Source organism: Piliocolobus tephrosceles, chromosome 1 (assembly GCF_002776525.5).
Source record: "Piliocolobus tephrosceles isolate RC106 chromosome 1, ASM277652v3, whole genome shotgun sequence".
Taxonomy (NCBI): domain Eukaryota; kingdom Metazoa; phylum Chordata; class Mammalia; order Primates; family Cercopithecidae; genus Piliocolobus; species Piliocolobus tephrosceles.
The window spans coordinates 175,385,817-175,405,284 of record NC_045434.1 but is presented as its reverse complement, the minus strand read 5'-3'; the positions used below and the strand labels follow the sequence as shown (position 1 = coordinate 175,405,284).

Below are 19,468 nucleotides of genomic sequence, written 5' to 3'. Positions count from 1 at the left end.
GAAGGAAGGAAGGAAGGAAGGAAGGAAGGAAGGAAGGAAGGAAGGAACCGGAGTGCTTCATTCATCCTGACTGAAGGAGAATGATAACTTGTGTCAGGCTTTAATGTTAAATATGCAGCAGGATCATTTGACTATTATTTGCTGAGTATGCTAAATATCACCATGATAAATACTCCTACATTAATTTTATTTTTAGGAGCCGTATTCCAGAAATTTACATAATAACTTTTATTATTAAGACTTTACTGCTTACTATTTTATTTCTATGAGTATGAGCTTCATATCCAGTATTTCATTATGGCCAATGCATTCATTTCCTATCAAAGACTTTACTACCACTAATCTTAGCCCTATGTATGTCACATTTCAATCTTCATTATCTCATGAACTATTCCACTACAAACATAAAAATGAATTTTAAGCTAGTTTTAAGCTAATGGTAGTTGGACAAGATTTTACACTTGAGCTGATGCTGTAATGGGTTGAGGCTTTTGGAATGTCGGGATGAGGCAAACACATTTTGGTAGGGGAGGGCCATCTTCAAGGATCAGTAGGAAGACTTTAATATGCTGGATAATGACCTTGAAAGCCATAGATTCTAATCTATAGAACTGTAAATGATATCTTTTTTTGGAAGAGTCTTAGCAGAGGTGATGATGTTAAGAATCAATATGGGGAGATTATACTGGATTATCAAGGTGAGCACTAAATGTAGAAGGAGAATGACACACACAGGGAAGGCCATGCAAAGATGGAGTAGAGAGAGATTTGAAGATGCTGGTCTTGAAGATTGGAGGGATGCAGCCATAACCCATGGAATGCTGGCAGCCAGCAGCAGCTGCGGGAGGTAGGGAATGGATTCTCCTCTAGAGCTCTGCAGGGAACACAGCCCCACTGACACTTTGATTTAAGCCAGGCTAGTGTTTTGGACTTCAGGTCTCCAGAACAGTGACAGAATAAATTTCTGCTGTTTTTTTCTTCTTTCTTTCTTTCTTTCTTTCTTTCTTTCTTTCTTTCTTTCTTTCTCTCTCTCTCTCTTTCTTTCTTTCTCTCTCTTTCTCTTTCTTTCTTTCTTTCTTTCTTTCTTTCTTTCTTTCTCTTCACTTTTTTTTTTTTTTTTTAAGACAGGGTCTTCTTTAAGTTGCTGAGGCTAGTCTCAAAGTTCTGGGCTCAAACAATCCTTCCATTTCCGCTGTTAGAGTAGCTGGGACTACAGGCTCATGCCATTGCAACTGGCTCTATCATTTTAAATCACCACATTTGTGTTAATTTGTTACAGAAGCCCTAGGATTTTGGTAGTAGAGGTGAGATGTGCTGTTCTAAATACTCACAAATGTAGAATTGGCTTTGGAATTGAAGAACACGTAGAGATTGGAAGATTTTGAAGTGCATGATAGGAAAAGCATAGACTGCCTTAAACACAGTATTAGTAGATACATGGACATTAAAATGCTTCTCATAAGGGCTCAGAGGGAAGTGAGAAGCATGGATGAAAAAGCTTATACTGGTTTATAGAATAATTATACCACCATAACAGAATGTTAGTAGAAATAGGAACATTAAAGGCGCTTTTGATGAGGGCCAATCGGAGCTCTCCTGTATGAGGTGTCAGTCAACCCCTGTTGGGAGGTCTCTGGCAGTCAGGAGGCATGGGGATCAGGGACCCACCTGAGGAGGCAGTCTGTCCCTTAGCAGAGCTCAAGCACTGTGTTGGTAGAACCCTCCTTGTCAGGATCCACTGCTGTCTTCAGAGCCGGCAGGCAGGAATGTTTAAGTCCGCTGAAGCTATACCCACAGTGAGACGGGAATTTTATCTATAAGCCCCTGGCTGGGGTTGCTGCCTTTCTTTCAGAGATGCCCTGCCCAGTGAGAAGGACTCCAGAGAGGCAGACTGGCCACAGCCACTTTGCCTCACTTTGTTGAGTTTTCCCAGTCCGAACTTTCAGGCCTTTTTAGCACTGTCAGGGGAAAACTGCCTACTCAAGTCTCAGTAATGGCAGATGCCCCTCCTTCCACCAAGCTCAATCGTCACAGGTTGACTTCAGACTGCTGTGCTATCAGTGAAAATTTCAAGCCAGTGGTTCTTAGCTTGCTGGGCCTTGTGGGAATGGAACCCACTGAGTGAGACCACTTGGTTCCCTGGCTTCAGCCCCTTTCCAGGGAAGTGAAAGGTTCTGTCTCGCTGGGGTTCCAGGCACCAGGAGGGTATGAAAAAAAAAAAACTTCTGCAGCTAGTGTAGTGGCTGCCTGAACAGCTGCACAGTTTTGTGCCTGAAACCCAGGGCCCAGGTGGTGTAGGCACATGAGGGAATCTCCTGGTTTGCAGATTGCAAAACCGTGGGGAAAGTGTAGCATTTGGGCTAGATAGCACAGTCTCTCATGGCTTCCCTTGGTTGGGAAAGGGAGGCCCCCCACTCCTTGCATTCCCTGGTGAGGCTATGCCCCACCCTGCTTCTGCTTACCCTCCGTGGCCTGCACTGACTGCCTAACCAGTCCCAAAGAGATGAACAGGCTACTTCAATTGGAAATGCAGAAATCACCCACCTTCTGTGTTGGTCTTGCTGGGATCTGCAGACCAGAGCTGTTCCTATTTGGCCATCTTGGCAGCAGATCCTACAGTGTTTTACAGCTATCATCACTACCTATTTCCAAAAGGTTTTCATCACTCTAAAGAAACTCTGTAATCATTAAATGATAACTCTGCCATCTCCCAGTCCTTATTATTCTCTACTACTTTGTCTGATCTATGAATTTGCTTAATCTACAACTTAGGAGTGGAATCATATGATATTTTTCCTTTGATGTCTGTCAAATTTTACTTAGCATGCTGTTATCACTATCATTCCTGCTGTAGTGTGTATCAGAACTTCATTCATTTTTCGACTGAATAATATTCCATTGTCTGTATACCACATTTTGTGAACCCATTCATCTGTTAATGGACACTTGGGCTCTTCAACCTGATAACTACTGTGAATAATGTTGCTGTGAACATTGGTTTACAAGGATCTGTTCAAATCCCTGCTTTCAAATCCATTGGGTATACATCCAAAAGTAGAATTGCTGGGTCCCAGGGAAATTGTGATTTTATTTTTCTGAGGAATCACAAATTGGTTTTGCAAATTGGCTATGCCAATTTACATTCACCAGCAATTCATAAGAGTTTCAATTTCTCCATATTCTGTTCAGCATTCACATTTTCCATTAAAAATAATTATTACCTTTCTAAAGGATATGAAGTGGTATCTCACTGTGGTTTTTATTTGCATTTCCCCAATGACTAATGAAGTTGAGCATCTTTCCAGGTGTGCTTATGGATCACTTGCATATCTTCTTTGCAGAAGTTTCTATTGAAGTCCTCTGAATTTTTGAATGGGATTGTAGTATTTTGTTGTTGTGGGGAAAAGAGAGATCACACTGTTACTGTGTCTATGTAGAAAGAAGTAGACATAAGAAACTCCATTTTGTTCTGTACTAAGAGAAATTCTTCTGCCTTGAGATGCTCTTAATCTGTAACCCTAGGCCCAACCCTGTGCTTGCAGAGACATATGCTGTGTTGACTCAAGGTTTAATGGATTTAGGGCTGTGCAGGACGTGCTTTGTTAAAAAGGTGTTTGAAGGCAGTACGCTTGGTAAAAGTCATCGCCATTCTCTAATCTCGAGTACCCAGGGACACAATACACTGCGGAAGGCTGCAGGGACCTCTGCCCAGGAAAGCCAGGTATTGTCCAAGGTTTCTCCCCATGTGATAGCCTGAGACATGGCCTTGTGGGAAGGGAAAGACATGACCATCCCCCAGCCCAACACCCGTAAAGGGTCTGTGCTGAGGAAGATTAGTGAAAGAGGAAGGCCTCTTAGCAGTTGAGATAAGAGGAAGGCATCTGTCTCCTGCTTGTCCCTGGGAATGGAATGTCTCAGCGTAAAACCGGATTGTATGTTCTATTTACTGAGATAGGAGAAAACCACCTTAGGGCTGGAGGTGAGACATGCTGGTGGCAACACTGCTCTTTATTGCACCAAGATGTTTGTGTATGTGCACATAAAGGCACAGCACCTTTCCTTAAACTTATTTATGACACAGTCTTTTTTTCTCACATGTTTTCCTGCTGACCCTCTCCCCACCATTACCCTATAGTCCTGCCACATCCCCCTCTCCGAGATGGTAGAGATAGTGATCAATAAATACTGCGGCAACTCAGACACCAGTGCTGGTGCGGGTCCTCTGTATGCTGAGCCCCGGTCCCCTGGGCCCACTGTTCTTTCTCTGTACTTTTTCTCTGTGTCTTATTTCTTTTCTCAGTCTCTTGTCCCACCTGACGAGGAACACCCACAGGTGTGGAGGGGCTGGCCCCCTTCGGTTGTTGTGTGTTGGAGTCCTTTATACGTTCTCATTTGATTTGTGAATATATTCTGCCATTCTGTGGGCTATCTTTCAACCCTTCTATCCATTTTTTTTTACTCTGTACATGGTGTATGTAAAAGTTCAACATCATTCTTTTACATAGAGATATTCAGATTCCCCGTCCTTGTGCACTCTTTGATCACTCTGAAGTCTCCACCTCTCCATTTGCAATAAGGCTTTCACTTATATGATTCACTTCCTCTTCCTCTTTTCAACCAGGTATTAGGCGTAGTAATGGGAGTGAGTGCCCACTGTCCTGTTGTCTTGAGCACGGCCAACATGAGCCCTTGTAAATCTCCTGATGCCAGGGGACTGGCCGGCCATACTGTCCATGATGTTCCCGGGTCACTCCTCTCTCCCAGTTTTTCCATCTCCCTCCACTTCTGGCTGATCACTGGCTTTCCAGCCCTCCCCTTTCCTGCCCGTTCTCAGAGCAGGGCTGAATTAATCCAATGACCTGGGAACTCAGGGGACTTGGAGGGAGGTCCTAGTTGCAGGCACAAACTAGAAGAGAAGCCCTTTCAGGATCACATAATGAGCTTTCAGACCTCAGGCAGAGGAAGTTCTCTGTGTGGCATCCAAGGTCCTGGGCTAGGAATGGGCAATAGGTGGGAGGAACATCTGGGTTCAGATTTAGGAAGAGAAGCACGGTCTGCACTGAGAGAGGCTGGGACAATCAGTGACACTAGCCCAGGGGTAGTACATTGGGCGTGGGTGCTGGAACAGGGCCCAGGGTCAGCAGTACCAGCACCCAGGCAGTCACCAACTGTGGACAGGGTTGAGGATGCCCCTGCCCCATCACGGTGGCCAGCCAGAGAGGCAGAAGACGACCAAGAAGTCGTGCTGTTGGGAAGGAGCTACTTGGGGTCTGACGGCCTCTTCCACCAGCCAGATCCATTTGCCTGCCTGGGCTCCTCCCACCCCTGACTGGATAGCTGCCCACTCCATGAGCTTCCTGAGAAGCCTGCAGGTTCCATATGTGAGGGAGGTTCACAGGTGCCTGGTGACGTTGCTAGGCTGGGGTCTCTTTCTAAACCTACTGGGACTGTGGAGAGAGCTGAGTTTACAAGGCCTTCATGCCAGACCAGGCCTTTGAGGCTTTCCTGCTCAGCTCAGTGCAGCCTCACTATGGCTGGGATGTGGGGTGTTCCTAACCAAATGCCTCCTGAAACCTTCATCCCCAACACAGTAGTGTTGGGAGGTGGGTCCTAGTGGGAGATATTTAGATCATGGGGACAGATCCTTTATGAAGAGATTAATGCCCCCTTCCACCTCACAGGCTTGAGTTTTTGCTGTATCTGGAATGGACAAGTTTCCAAGACATTGGGATCAAAACAGAGTCTTGCTTCCTTAGTCTCTCTCTCATGCTTCCTCTGTCACCAGGCAATCTCAGCATGTGCCACTCCCCTTTTGCTTTCTGCCATGAGGGGAAGCTGCATGAGGCCTTCATCTGACTGAGCTGCCTAAACTTAAACTTTTCAGCTACCAGATCATGAGCCAAAAAACCTCTTTTCTAGATCAATTACCCAGCCTTGGGTATTCCGTTACAGTAACACAAAACACAGCAAGATAGGCCCTTAGCTCAGCCTTGCTGTGATTCATCTTGAATCTAAATCATGGAATGGAATGGAGGCCTGCAGTCTTTTCCCTATGGGTGTGAGCTTCTCCCTCTGATCTCCTAGAGAAATATCCTTTGTCTAAACTCAGCTACCATGGGAGCCTCAGGAGCTGGACAGGGTGTGGGCACCAGGGGAGACATGGTAGGAGGCTGTGTGCAGGGAGATGGGTCAAATCAGGTCCTGCTAGGGTTCTGGCACCAATGGTCATACCTCATCTCCATTTGCCCTCCTCAGTAGGGATTTATCTCCCTGCCTTAGTATCTCCTCTTCTAACCCTATCGCCTTCCATGTGAAGCTGGACAAAGCATGCAAGCTTGCAAACCTTATTCTAGAGAGGAGGGAAGATAGAGGGATTGTCTGGCTGACAATCATGTACATAGGTGGGTAGCATACAGCACAGGTTTAGATGGACACATCAGATAACAATCAAGTAGGGGCTGTGCTAGGATGAACAATGGGTCTCCATGTTGTCCACATCCTAATTCATGAAACCTGTGCTTGTGGGACTGCATATGTCACAATGGACTTTTGAGTAAGTAATGGGTCTTGAGGTGGTGACATTATCTTTGATTATCTTAATAAGCTTGATGTAACTAACCACCAGGGTCCTTATAAGAGGGAAAGAGATGTGAAGACAGTCAGAGAGAGAGAGATTTGAAGATGCCATTGGCTTTATAGAAGAAGGAGGGGACAGTACCAAGGAATGCAAAAAAGGCAGCTCTGGAGCTGAAAAGCCAAGGGGCAGGGCTCTGCCTGAAACCTTCTGGGGGTGGGGGTTTGGCCCTTTCCAGAACTTGTTTTCATCCAGTGAAACCCATATCTGACTTTGACCTCCAGAACTGTAAGAGAATAAAAAGCCATTATTTACCATCACTGAGATTGTGATAGTTTATTACAGCAGCAATAGGAAACTAACACAGAAACAGACAAGCAGGCAGGAAGAAGGAGACAGGTGTATGGGCAGACAGTCTGGAGGGCAGGCAGGAGTTTGGGAGGTGAGTGGAGATTCAGAGATGTTGGGGTGATTGGACCCAATACCAGGTCGTGGGGGTGACAAAGTCCGGCAGAGTCAAAGGAAAGAGAAAAGACAGTTTGAGAGATAAAGTGGGTCCAGGGTGCCAATGCTAAGTATGGAGGCTGTGAAGGCCCAGAGTGCTGGAAGCCCAGACTATTTATTGGTGATCAAACAAAGAAACAGGGGGTGAGAATGTGGGAGTCAATGATTTACAACTGTGATGGTTTAGCATATGCTCTGTTACTTGAGATAATGGAGAGCAAGTTCTTTCAACTCAAGATACAATCGATCCTGGGAGAAGAAGAAGCAAGGAGCCAGCAGGTCCAGACACATTCCAGAGCCACGAGCCCTGGATTCTATTCAAGTCATGAGGGGTTTTTTGCCCTGGGCTTAGATTATGATGCGTCAGGGTAGCCTTCCACCCTTTAGCACACAACGTGGTGTTCCAAAGGCCACAAGGTGTTTTAGACACTGGACCCTGGACATGTTCCAAGACTGTCTTACATTATGTCAGACATGCAAGCTCTGCCTCAGTTTCTCCCAACACTCAGCTTTTCTCCCAACAAGAGATACAGGTGGGTAGGAGACAGGTAGATAAGCAGGTAGGGAGCCTGGAGAAAGGTGAGCGAGAAGGACAGGCAGACTGCGGGACAGGAGGCAGGACAGCAGGCAGGTGGGAAGAAGGGAAGGTGGGCAGATAGAAAGCAGGATATGGGCAGACAGACAGGAGACAGGAGCGGGGGTCAGGAGGACAGGATGGCAGGTGGAGGCCCTCAAAGCTGGTCCTTGTCCTCACAAGGGTTAGGGAGCCTCCTGAGACGCAGGTGGATTCCATTTTTGGACTTCAACACAAGTCGTGCCATGGGGATGGGGATCCTGGTGGGGTCAGGCAGCAGCTCAAAGCGGAGCAGGGTCAGGGCCGTGGCCACCTTCAGCTCGTTCATGGCAAATTGTTTCCCGATGCAGTTCCTGGGCCAGGCAGAGACAATGAATTGAGAAGTGGCCTCAGGCTCCATTCTGATCTGAGCAGGTTTTGGCCCCTGACCCCACCCCTGAGCTGGGCATTCAGTGCCCAACCTCATGTGTCCAGCCCCTGCACACTTACAGCCCATGGACACTTCCACCCCATCCTGGCTTCACACTATCCCAAACCTTGGACAGAGCCGACTTCCTGGGCTAGCTCGTAACTCCCACCTTCTACCTCTGCTCTCAGCAGGCCTGAAACCCTCTATCAAGACAGGGCCAGGGCTCTAAGGCAGAGTCTAATCACATGAATAGATAAAGAGTTAATCAATGGTTTGTTCACTCCTCCACAAACATTTCTTGTTCTTCAGTGTGGAGGTCAGTTCAGGTCCTGCAGGGTGAGGGTGGGCCACACTCTCAGGTGCTTCCCATGTAGTGGGACACACAGGGACCTGAATCCTCATAGGGGGCCCCCGATGGGTGGATTAAGGGAGTCAGAAGGGCAATAGGAGTCTTCCTGGAGGGGAACTGGGTGGGTGGCCCTCAGCTGTTGCCCCACCTGCCTCCCACTCCAGGGTCCAGGTTCCTGTCTAACCTCACTCCTCCATCCACCAGCCCCGTAGCCTTCTCATTCTACCCCAGAAACATCCTTCTTTGCCTTTCCTCAGTCTTCTCACCTGGACTTTCTGGATTTCTGCTTCCCCTCTCTGCACACTGAAGCCACAGCCCAGCTCAGACCCTCCCGCGCTCTGCATCACAGTGGGGACAGCATCCCAATGCCTCAGTTGGCAGACAAGCCCTCTGTGGGCTGTCGCCTCACCCACATTTTACCTGTCCAGCCCACGTCCTAGCCCTGTTCATGCGGAGATGGCTGAGAATGTCCTCCCTCCACCTCTGCCTGCCACATCCTCAAGGCTAAAGTCAGAGCCCAGCTGCCTCTCACTCCCTGCCAGCTGTGTCTCTCCCTCCCAGCCCCCCAGGGAGCATTCGTGATTTATCCATGAACGCTCACAGTCCAGTGCCTCAGACAGCGCCAGGGACAGGGACACTCGACAAGCCACTCAGTGAGTGAATGAGTGAAAGGATGGATGACGGAATGATGTGTGTCTGGAGCACAGGATATATTTCTGTACAACACATTTTTGTACCTTTTATCTCTGTTTTCTTATCACGCTGCACAGGACTTGACCCACAGAGGTAGGCTTAAGAAATACTTTTATATTTGAATGATGCTATTTAAGTTTTAAAATGAATAAAATAGAAGGAAATACACTGAGAGTAAATACAGTTCTGAGTTAGAAATGGAGCTTAGGAATGCTCTCCGGTTTTCTAGTGGCAGCGACATGATCTGCAGGCAATGTTTAGGAAGACTTTCTCATGCTGAGATAGACAGACCAGTGCTGGAGAAGGAGTTTCGGGAGGAAGCTTTTTCTTAAAGCCTGTTCTGTGTAAGTGAACTCACCATTTGAAGAAGTCACATAATTATTTCTTTGAACAAACTTTGTTTCTACTAAGAATTTGTATTGTTGTTGCCTGTTTGTATGTCACAGGACAATTCCTGATGCCACGATGATTTCCACCACAGCCATTCTGGAGTTTTCCTCTCCAGCTCACCAGCTATTTCAAGTGTGTTTTATATTTCACATACCAGGAGCCTTGAAATGTTGTGCGTTATATAATAATTATTGCGCTTTTCTCTCCAAGACAGTGTACTCTCCACATTTTTATGTTTTTGGCCAATATTGTGCTAAGTGGATTACAGGACTATGGCATAAAGATCCCAAAGCATGTACAGATTTGCCAAATGGGGAAATAGATATAAATATGTGAACACTATATAATGCAGTAAAAATTTCATTGGGCAAGACAGAAAAATGTATGATATGACACACACTGTTGTAAAACTTTCTTCAAAGGGCTACCTTAACCTCTCCCTTATGTGGTTTGAAAGGTAGGACTTGCAGGTCATCTGTATGATAAACAGACGCAAAAATTTCAATGATTCATCTCTATGGCAGACTGGTGAATTAAATAGGGAAGGTTGTGTGCAGCATTGAGGATGTGTGGGGAGAGAGAAATCTACTGTTTACTATTCATGATAACTGAGAAAAGCAAACAGCTGAAGTTGAATTTCCTGGAGAATATCTAATTCTCATAATTCATATCCCTAAAGTAGGAAAATACGTGAATATACTGAAGTTTGGAACATGCACTGACAGTGAATTCAGGCTGCCCATTTGAAGAAGCAGAGGGAACAAAGTCTCCACGGGGTACTCTGGAATGCCACCTTCCTTTTGTACACAGAGACACCCACACCAGGTGCCTGACTTTCCCACAAGTACCAACATTTAAGGGCACATCTGAAGATGCCACATATGAACATCTGGTTCACAAAGATCAGAGGGTTGACCAGAGACTTCCCTTATTTCTCTCTCCCAATAACCACATAGGACGTCTCACCTTGATCCTCCTGAGAAGGGCAGGAAAGCGTGGCTGTGTTGAGCAGAACCCGGTGCAAAACGGGAAGGGTCAAACACCTGCAGAGCGAGCACCAGAGCCAGGATAGGTAAGGATCCAGCCCCTACTTGCCACTCAAGAGGGGACAGGACTCCCAGAGGTGGAAGCAGGAAAAGGTATTGGTCTTGAGAGATCACCCCACTTCCTCCTCTCAAGGACCACATACCTCTGGGTTGGGCCACACTTTTGGGTTGTGGTGAAGGCCATAAATGGAGAGCATGACCATGATACCTGTGGTGCAGGTTGGAAACAGAGAGAAGACCGATCATTCGCCCAGGGTGTCCTGGTACTTCAGCCAGCAGGGGCAAAAGAAGGCCCAAAAGGCCTACTTTCCACAAATTGTCACTTTGACTGGGATGATTCTGCCATTATGCAGGTGGGTTAGGCTTGAAAAGCATGTGAGTTCAGACGATGAACCATTTATGCAGGAACGAGAAGCAAGAAAGGATCAGAGCATTACTCTTTAGAGTAAGTCCAGTGACATTTCACATTCATCAAATATCCTTCAAGGTCCGTTGGAGAATATACATGAACTCGCTCAATACAACAACGCTCCAAGGAAGACATTCTTTTGCTCTCAGTTTTCAGGGGAGATACCTGAGTCTCAGAGAGACTTATTGTCTTGTCTGTGTTCACACGACTAGGTTATGGCAGGACTGGGACCAGAACCGGGGGGGTTGCGGCTTGGTGGCCCCAGATCTGGTCATCAGCTGCTCTCTGCCATCAACCTGAGGGGTCCTCAGAGACTGGACAACAGCTGACCCGGGAAATGAGATTCCTGATCAGCCTCTTTTGCGCTGACCCCATGAGGAGAGAAACACATCCTTTTCTGCCCTTGTCTGATTCTCTTTCCAGCCCTGCACATCTCAAGGAGTAGAATTTTAGAGTTACTGACCCAAGGCCACATTCAGAGATTAACACTTATTTCTTGAGCTTTTGGTGGGTTCAAGCTGTTGGCCAGACATTTTAAATTCTTAATCCTAAATACAAAATATGTTTTTGATTTTTTTAAAACAAAAGGGAGACCCAGAGATGTGCAGAACTCTGAAGCACACTTGGATTTCTGACCCTCCACATGTCCCTGTGGAGAGTTTAGGTGAGAGGGTGGGGGAAGTTCATACCTTTGGGCAAGGAGCGCCCATCAGGGAAGGTGACGGGAGTGCTGAGCTCTCTGCCAATGCTTGGCACCGGTGGGTAGAGTCTCAGTGCCTCCTTAATGCACATGGTGGTGTAGGGCATCTGGTCCAGGTGGTTCCTGAAACAAGCACATCCTGAACATCAGCAAGGCCTAGGCAGACCAGGGGCTTCCCCTATAGAGAAGGCAGGGAACCCCATCTTTTGAGCCCTCACGCACCAGGTGATGGAGGCTCCATCACCCAGGAGGCCACGGATCTCTTCCCGGCACCTCTCCTGATGCTTGGGGTGTGTGGCCAGAGCATACAGGATCCAGGAGATCCCACTGGCTGTGGTGTCGTGGCCCTCGAACATGAACGTGTCCACCTCAGCACGGAGGTCCTTGTCTGACAAGATGCTCCCATTCTCCATCTGGGAAGACCATGGTGAAAGTGCAGGGCTGGTCTCTTGCTCTGTACTTCTGGGCAAAGACTCATGTTCTGTACTTCTGGGCAAAGACTCATGCTCTGTACTTCTGGGCAAAGACTCATGCTCTGTACTTCTGGGCAAAGACTCAGGCCTCTCCTACACATACTCACTTTGGCCACGAGGAGGATGTCCAGGAAATCCAAGTGCTTCTTCCTCTTGACCTTCTCCAGCTCCCCTTCCTTCTGTAGTTGAGCCTTCCTCAGTTGGATCACTTGGTCTGTACCAGAACAATGGTTACCAGGCAGAGCTGAGACCATCAGCAGCCCCCAGGAAACCTAGCTGCCCAAGTGCCCCCATGTGGGTGTCTGTTAGATCTCAGCATGAATGTGAGTGTGGGTGCAGGGTCGGGGTGGAAGTTCTAGTACTGTGTGAGGCAGGGCACCCCTTCTTCCAGTAGCACAGTTCATGGAGGCCCCGTTTTAATGCTGTTTGAACAGGGTCTCATTCAGTTACCTCCATGTGGGGACATTGATAAACCAAGGCACAGAATTTGGCCCCTCACATCTCGGCTCCCAGCCCCTGAGCAAGAGAATTCCCCAGACTGAGTGTGATCTGGCTTCTGCAGGGTTCCTAGGGGCCTTCTCTGCCTGAGGAGTCAGGGCAGGTTCTTCCACTGTGCCTGGGAAGGGCTGGGAGACAAGAGGAAGAGACAACCTGTGTGCTGATGGGCGAGCTGGCAGGTGCGGTGTGTCCAGCGGCCAGTAGAGGTCAGGCTATAGATGGTGTCATTTTGGTGAAACACATTCCTCCCACGGGAAAAAACCAAGTTGTTCAGGTCATTAATGGCCTGGATGTAGGACTGAGAATTCCTGAGGGAGAGTATGAAGAAGAGACCGTAGTAGGGGTGGGCCCATTACCCGGAAGTAGAATGGGGTCTGAAAGGAGGCAGCCTCAGATAATGGGGACAAGCAGCCTGAGGCAATGTTTCTTCTATCTTACAGCCCTATTATCCTTTGACCTTTATCAGATGGTATGAACAACGAGGGTCCACCTGTGCTAGGAATTAGGCATCTGTTCCTGAGACTTTGTTTGGTCTGGACCGGAATTAGAGTTTGGTCAGAGACTGACTCTTCCTTTGTGTGGAGGTGAGCCTTCACGCTCCCCCACCTGGCCCTCAAGTATGTGCACTCCACTTGATAAGAACAAGGGCCCTGCAACTGGAGGGTTATCACTGACCTGTCCACCTGGATGCTGCCCTGGTGGCTGAAGGCACACTTCATGATGGTGTCCAGGGTCATCAACGAGACGTGCTGAAAGACCTCCAGAGGGGAATCCTGGTCAAGGAGCTTTTCCCATTTGTCCTGTGGTGGGAGGGGACATGAACCTTCTTAATCTCCAAGAAGTGCTTTGCTAATAAGGCCTGGCTTTTTCCTGTACCTGCAGATATCTTGTTTTTTTCCTGTAGCTTGCAGATATCTTGGTTGGGATTCCTCCCTTTACAGAGCAGATGCATTGTAGAAACTGGGACTGTGAAGCCAGTGTTGGTAAACTGACCCCTAATTCTCATGCACTTTTAATACAACATTAAACAGATCCTCTCGCAATAGCATGGATTAAGTATTGAATTTTGAGATTCAGTTAGGACATATGGTTGTGAAAATTTTGTTGTTATTGTTGTTCTGGGATAAATAATGGGGGACTCTTCAGTGTTCTGAGAGCTGAGCTAGTTCTGAGGGACTAGTAGGAAAGTTTCAGTGCCAAAGATAGCTTAAGGGGCTAGTATGGGCACTCCGTTGTAGAGAAAACAGGGACTTCAATTCTTTTCCATTCATCAAAATTTGCTGGGCCCAGTTGGGTGAGAAATCAGAGTCCTGATCGGAGATGATGCTATGGCAGATATTACTCTGAGAACATAGACCTGGAGTTCATTTCCTTCCAAGGGTGGCTTAAATCCATGCAGAAACCTGGGGCCCCAGGCCAGAGCCTGGGTGGGTGACATCTTGGCCTGTCCATGCTGCCACTGAGGCTGCCATTGCCCAGGCCAGCCAGCATAGGAAGTCCTGCTGTCCAACAAGATTGCATACTCCTCCAGTCCCTTGTGCTGAAGGTTTCAAAGTAGGAGGAGAAGGGCCTTGTGTTCACCATGAATCTCTATTCCTATGGTGGGGAACAAAGTGTGGATCTGACCTGATGCCTGGGTGTTCTCCTACTTTATACAACTCTGGGGAACCCTCTACTCTCACAGCAATGACATGAGAGTGTTGTTCCATGTGTCTATGTCTATGGCCACCTGTGGGATATAGGGTTAGGAATGAAGTTCATGAGAGTGTGTGCTGTGAGTGGGTGTGAGGAGAGGACAGAGACATGGACTCACCAGCATCACTCGTACAGAGTCTGCCATGAGCGCCACGTAGGGCTTCAGGATGTCATAGTGGAAGGCTGGGGTCAGCATCCGTCGGTGCTGGAACCATGTCTGCCCATTCAACAGGAGCAAGCCGTACCCTAAGGTAGACATGAATGTGTGTATGTGTGTGTGTCAGGGGCTGCAGGGACCTAGGGATGACTGGTGACAATTTGGGAGGGAGAAAGTTGACTTCTCGGGGAGAGAACTATCCAGAAGAAGCCACATCATGGGCAAATGCAGGAAAAGGAGGTATGTTTCAGGCATGCGAATTTTCTGATTGAACTGCTATATCCATGTGATTATGATGTGAGCTGTGAGATAAAGGTTGAAAAGGGTTGTGGGCAGATGTAAAATAAATGTGAGGCCAAGGATGTCTGGAGAGAACTGAGACATGAAATGGAAGAAGCTGAGCCTCAGGAAGGTTTGCACCAGCATTAGGAAGAGGTGAGGGTCTTGTTAGAAGAAGGAAATGAGGCTTGATTTGGGGATGGGGTCATGATAGTGGTGGCCCCTAATCTGTTGTTTTCTGTGAGCCAAAGAAATAACTCAAACCTAACTAGGGAGTGGGCTACAGCCCTAGTTTGCACACATACCAATCCATGGAGCCAGGAATCTGTAGGAACCATGGGATTTCGGGTCTGAAATGTAAGAAAGAGCTTTATAGGAAACTAGGAGCTACTAAGCCAGGCAGTCTCAGAGGCAGCCATCAGTTCTTGGTGTCTGTCAGTTGGCAGTTTGACCCATGTCACCTCCTATTTGACTCCCATCCGCTTCTATTTCTGTCCTGAAGGTCAGTGTGAGCTCAGGAAGACAGACTCAGTGTTCCCTCAGGAAAACACGCAGAGGGCTAGGAAGGTGAACTGGTGAGACACATAGGCTAGGTCTTCTATGACAATGAATAATACAGAGCCATGGGATTTTCTACATTGATGTTTTCCTAGTCACCTGCATACCAGGACAGGCAACAATTAGAGCTTCAAAACCCAAGTCAATGTGAGTATGAAATTTGTTTTACAGATCTGGGGCAATTTACATTTCAGAGAACCTCAATTTTCTTAATAGAGAAATAGAATAAAGAATAGAAAATTCAGCCCCACATATTGTTTTAAACATTCAGTATTCAGTAAATATTTTTGACTACAGCCTGGGCATGGTGGGCTTGGTGGATGCATGGGAGAGGTTTCAAATATTGATGTTTGAACAGCCACTCTCTTCTGGAATTTTACAGACCCAGGGGCATGTGTCAAGAGGGAAGAGACATTGCAGTTGGAATGGGAGTTCTATCTCACCTGATCTCCCCAGAATCACCTTCATATAGTCAGGGTCATAGAGCAGGACACGAACTTTGCCTCCCCATAGCCAAAGAGGACAGGCACTTGGGAATGTCTCCACCCATTTCCGAATCCGTTGTAACTCCTGGTCCTGTTGGAACTGTCAATGAGGGTAGACAGATGAACGCTTTCATTTACTTCTAGTCTTTGCAGCAGGAGTGAAGGGCAGGACAACCACAGGAGCCATGTAGCGGAGGTTATGGATTTAGATCAGTTTCTGATGACTTGAGCTGTAATCCAGATTCTTGTTCTCTCCCCAGGACTTGACATTAGGCCAAGTGCTATGAGCCCTCACTCAATACTGCCACCAGAAATTTAAGTCAGCCTTTGTCTTCATGTTGTGTAAAATCTCTGGAGTCCTAAATACAACAATTTCCATGGGCAATGTGCATAACTCATATTACTTGATAAGTAGATTTGTAAAATGATTTAGTATATTTAGAGAATAAAATGAATTAATGTAAACATTTTAAATTACACAATAATTTTATATAATCATACTTGTTATATTTTCAATATTATCCCAGCATATATGGTAAATATTTGTTAAGATAAAATACCATTTGGGATGTGTATGGCTAAGCAAAAAAAGATTAACTATAAAATTGTGTGCATAATAGTATTCTACATGTTGAAAATGTACAGATTTATGGGACAGAGTCTGGGTGTATGCATATGGTACTGGTGTTGGACTATAATTTTGAAATTTGGGTTTCTTATTTGCATTTTCACATATCAATGAATTATGAGCTCCCTGCTGCCTGCAGTCATCTTTCTAAACTCTTCGATGTGATCACAAAGCCCTTGGCTTTCTGGCTTCAACTTCTCTTTTCTTGCCTCCAGCCCTGCTGGCAATTCCACCATCCCCCGTTTGTTTCAGCTCCAATGCCAATGCCACCACTGCTGCTGATTCACACACCTGCTCACTCTTCTGGGCCCTGGCACTTGCTCTTTTCTCTACCTTGAATGCCCTTTCCCTCTGCCACAGAGCAGCCACCTCTCCTCAGCTTTCAAGACTCAGCTTTGCTTTAATTTCATCTGGAACCCTCATAGACATTGGGTCCTAGTGATGTTCCATGTAGCAAACTCTTCTTTATTTCAACTGCTTCTAGTAACTCAAAGCAACTGTCTACCACATAAATATCTAATGTCTACCCACCTCCTTCTGGCAATCATACTCTCCAGCTCTGAGGCAGCTTGCCCTACTGTGGGATAGGCTCCTTCATTCAGCACATGCTTACTGCGCACAAACTATGTGCCCAGTGTGGTTCAGGCACTGCGTTAGGACACAGCTGTGGTCCTTATCTGTGTGGAATTTTCAGTCTAGTTGGGGGGTAAGGAAGATTAGAGGCTGTGCAGTAGGGGATAATGGATATGAGATGGAAGGAAGGACAAGCATCTGGGGAAGCTTGGAAGAGGGACCTAACTCAGAACTGAACATTAGAAAGCTCTTCCTCACTCATTGAGTCATCATCTATTGAGGGACTATTGGGTTACAAAGATAAATCTGAGATGGTTTCTCCCAGAAGAAGCCCACACTAATGACACTGCAGAAAAATAACTGAGTCAAGTTAACACTGCTCTGGCCTCTTGAGAAGGACAGCCCAGAGAAAAAAGAGTTGGCCCTTCACTACTGGGAGGCCCAGGAGGCCTTCTTGAAGGAGGTAGCTTGGTGCTGGGCCTTAACAGATAGATATGAGTGAGAAGATAATTCCAGGTAGCAAGCACAGTGTGATCAGAGGCCTAGAGGTTGAAACGCATAGGCAGGTAGTGAGGTAGTGAGTAACATATGGTAAAGGAGGAGAATGGGAAAGAAGGCAGAGTGGTATTGGGACCAGTCCATATAGGGCTTGAACACTGTCAGGCCCCTACATTGGTTCTGCTCTGCTGAGAACTACATTGCCTCCTTTGCTGAGAAACAACAGGCCTCAGCTCCATGCAACCCCTGTCTCCACTTAAGTGTGTTCAATTCATAGCACCTTGGTGAGTCCCTCTCCATGCAGCCCCTTACCTTGCTCAGTTCCTACCCACCCCCTCCGCGTGCAGGGATAGTAGTGCACAGGAGATGGGCTGTGTCCCTCCTCAGCCCTCTTGCTGCTCCTTTCTCTTTTTCCTCTGTTCCTCTACGCCTGGCATGTCCAATCTTTTGGCTTTCCTAGGCCACATTGGAAGAAAAGGAATTGTCTTTGGCCAAACATAAAGTACACTAACACTAATGATAGCTGATGAACTCAAAAAAATTACAAAATAATCTCATAATGTTTTAAGAAAGTTTATGAATTTATAAACTTCATTTATAATATTGGGCCACCTTCAAAGCCATCCTGAGCTACACGCAGCCCCATGGGGCATGGGTTGGACAAGCTTGCTCTACACACCTGAGCTGACCATCAAGGTGTGCCAGGATTTTGCTGATTGCTGGGGCACAGGGAGGGGATGACATGCTCACATCCAGGGAGCTCACAGTCCGGTGTGTGGGAGGAGAGCCAGGAGGTCAACACACACTGTTCAACGTGTAACTCAGACACTAGTCTCCTCACCTGGAGAACATTGTGCAGGCTGCCCCCATCATGGGTACCCACAATTGTCAGGTTTTCAGGTCCTAAATCACCTGTTGTGGAAATTCTGTGAGTCTTGGGGAAACTTACTTAGCCAGTTGGTTCCCTACACCAGCAGGTTTCTGCCTCGGATATCTACCCCAGCAGAGTGAGCTCTTTTCCTGCAGTCTGGCACCTTCTCAAATTCCTGCCTGTATTCTTCACAGACCATGAACTCCTCATGCCACGGATTCCTCAGAGGGGTGTCTGTGCTCCCAGGCAAACGCAGGGCCAGGCAGAGAGGATGGCATTGAGTGACTGGGCAGGGAGCATCTAGAAGCCTTGTTCTTTGAGAAAAGCCAAGGCTTATGGGGTAATCAGCCTGGAGACAATCAGGAATTGCCCTCCACGTGCAGGACTGCCAAGACACACTTGATATCTGCAGAAGGAGGGCATGGGTGATAGAGCTGAGGACCAGCAGGATGGGCTTCATGGGAGGAGTGAGCTCCTCATGACTGGGACAAGCTGACACCAGAGAGGTAGGCTGGGTGTTCCTTTGAGGCCTCATATTTGTTACAAAACAAGGCTTTTCTCTATGGATTTTGTGACCAGGGTCTCAGAGTCCCACACCTCTTTGCCCTCCCACTCCCCCATTGAGTTCCTCCCTACCTTCTGGAAGTGCCCGAAGAACCAGTGGGAGGGAGGGCACGGGAACTGCTGGAGGGCTTTGAGCAGCCACTGCCTGTGCAGGTAGAGCTGAGCGGCCTTGATCAGCAGCAGAAGCAGAATGAGCAGGGAGGCCACTTGGAGGATCCCGGAGACACCACCCAGGAGTCTGCTGGGGCTCAGCACAGAGACACTCATGATGCAGCACCTGCTGGATCTCTGAGTGCCCCTACCTTTCCCTGTCCACCCCTGTCCACCTGTGCTGAAGTCCTGAGAGGATTGTCCCGCCCACTTGTGGGGAGAGTGAAGGGGGATGGCAGAACTTGGACCTCAGAGTTCAGAATCGATTGACTATGGATGATCCAACTAGGAACAGTGGGAGAAAAGCTTCATCAGCTGTCTACCACATTCCCCTGTCCATGTACCTCACAAATATTTAATGAGCATTTACTGTGTGCCAGGCAGTATGCTT

General features: G+C 47.3%; 1 protein-coding gene across 2 annotated transcripts; it reads right to left on the bottom strand.

The window, feature by feature from the left end:
* Positions 1-7,752: 7,752 nt before the first annotated feature.
* Positions 7,753-19,249, bottom strand: LOC111531267 (cytochrome P450 4A11). 2 transcript variants are annotated; one of them, XM_026455748.1, is made up of 12 exons: positions 19,000-19,249; positions 15,752-15,893; positions 15,056-15,100; positions 14,433-14,560; positions 13,295-13,419; positions 12,773-12,927; positions 12,229-12,335; positions 11,871-12,061; positions 11,638-11,771; positions 10,683-10,747; positions 10,460-10,536; positions 7,753-8,005 (listed from the first exon to the last, which is right to left on the bottom strand). In XM_026455748.1, the coding sequence occupies exons 1-12, from the start codon at positions 19,192-19,194 to the stop codon at positions 7,810-7,812; spliced, it is 1,560 nt and encodes a 519-aa protein (XP_026311533.1). In that variant the 5' UTR covers positions 19,195-19,249; the 3' UTR covers positions 7,753-7,809. The 2 variants fall into 2 exon arrangements, with proteins under 2 accessions (XP_026311533.1, XP_026311534.1); XM_026455749.1 differs by having other exon boundaries at positions 7,810-8,005; positions 12,773-12,831; positions 19,000-19,194.
* Between the last annotated feature and the right edge of the window lie 219 nt (positions 19,250-19,468).

Bases quoted from the DNA above. Each gene is read 5' to 3' on its own strand.
- LOC111531267 (XM_026455748.1), bottom strand. From the start codon at position 19,194: ATGAGTGTCTCTGTGCTGAGCCCCAGCAGACTCCTGGGTGGTGTCTCC. The intron at 10,748-11,637 runs GTATGAACTTCC...CCTGCACCACAG, and splicing joins TGGGCGCTCCTTGCCCAAAG to GTATCATGGTCATGCTCTCC. The intron at 8,006-10,459 runs GTGAGACGTCCT...TGCCTGGCCCAG, and splicing joins CCCTTCTCAGGAGGATCAAG to GAACTGCATCGGGAAACAAT.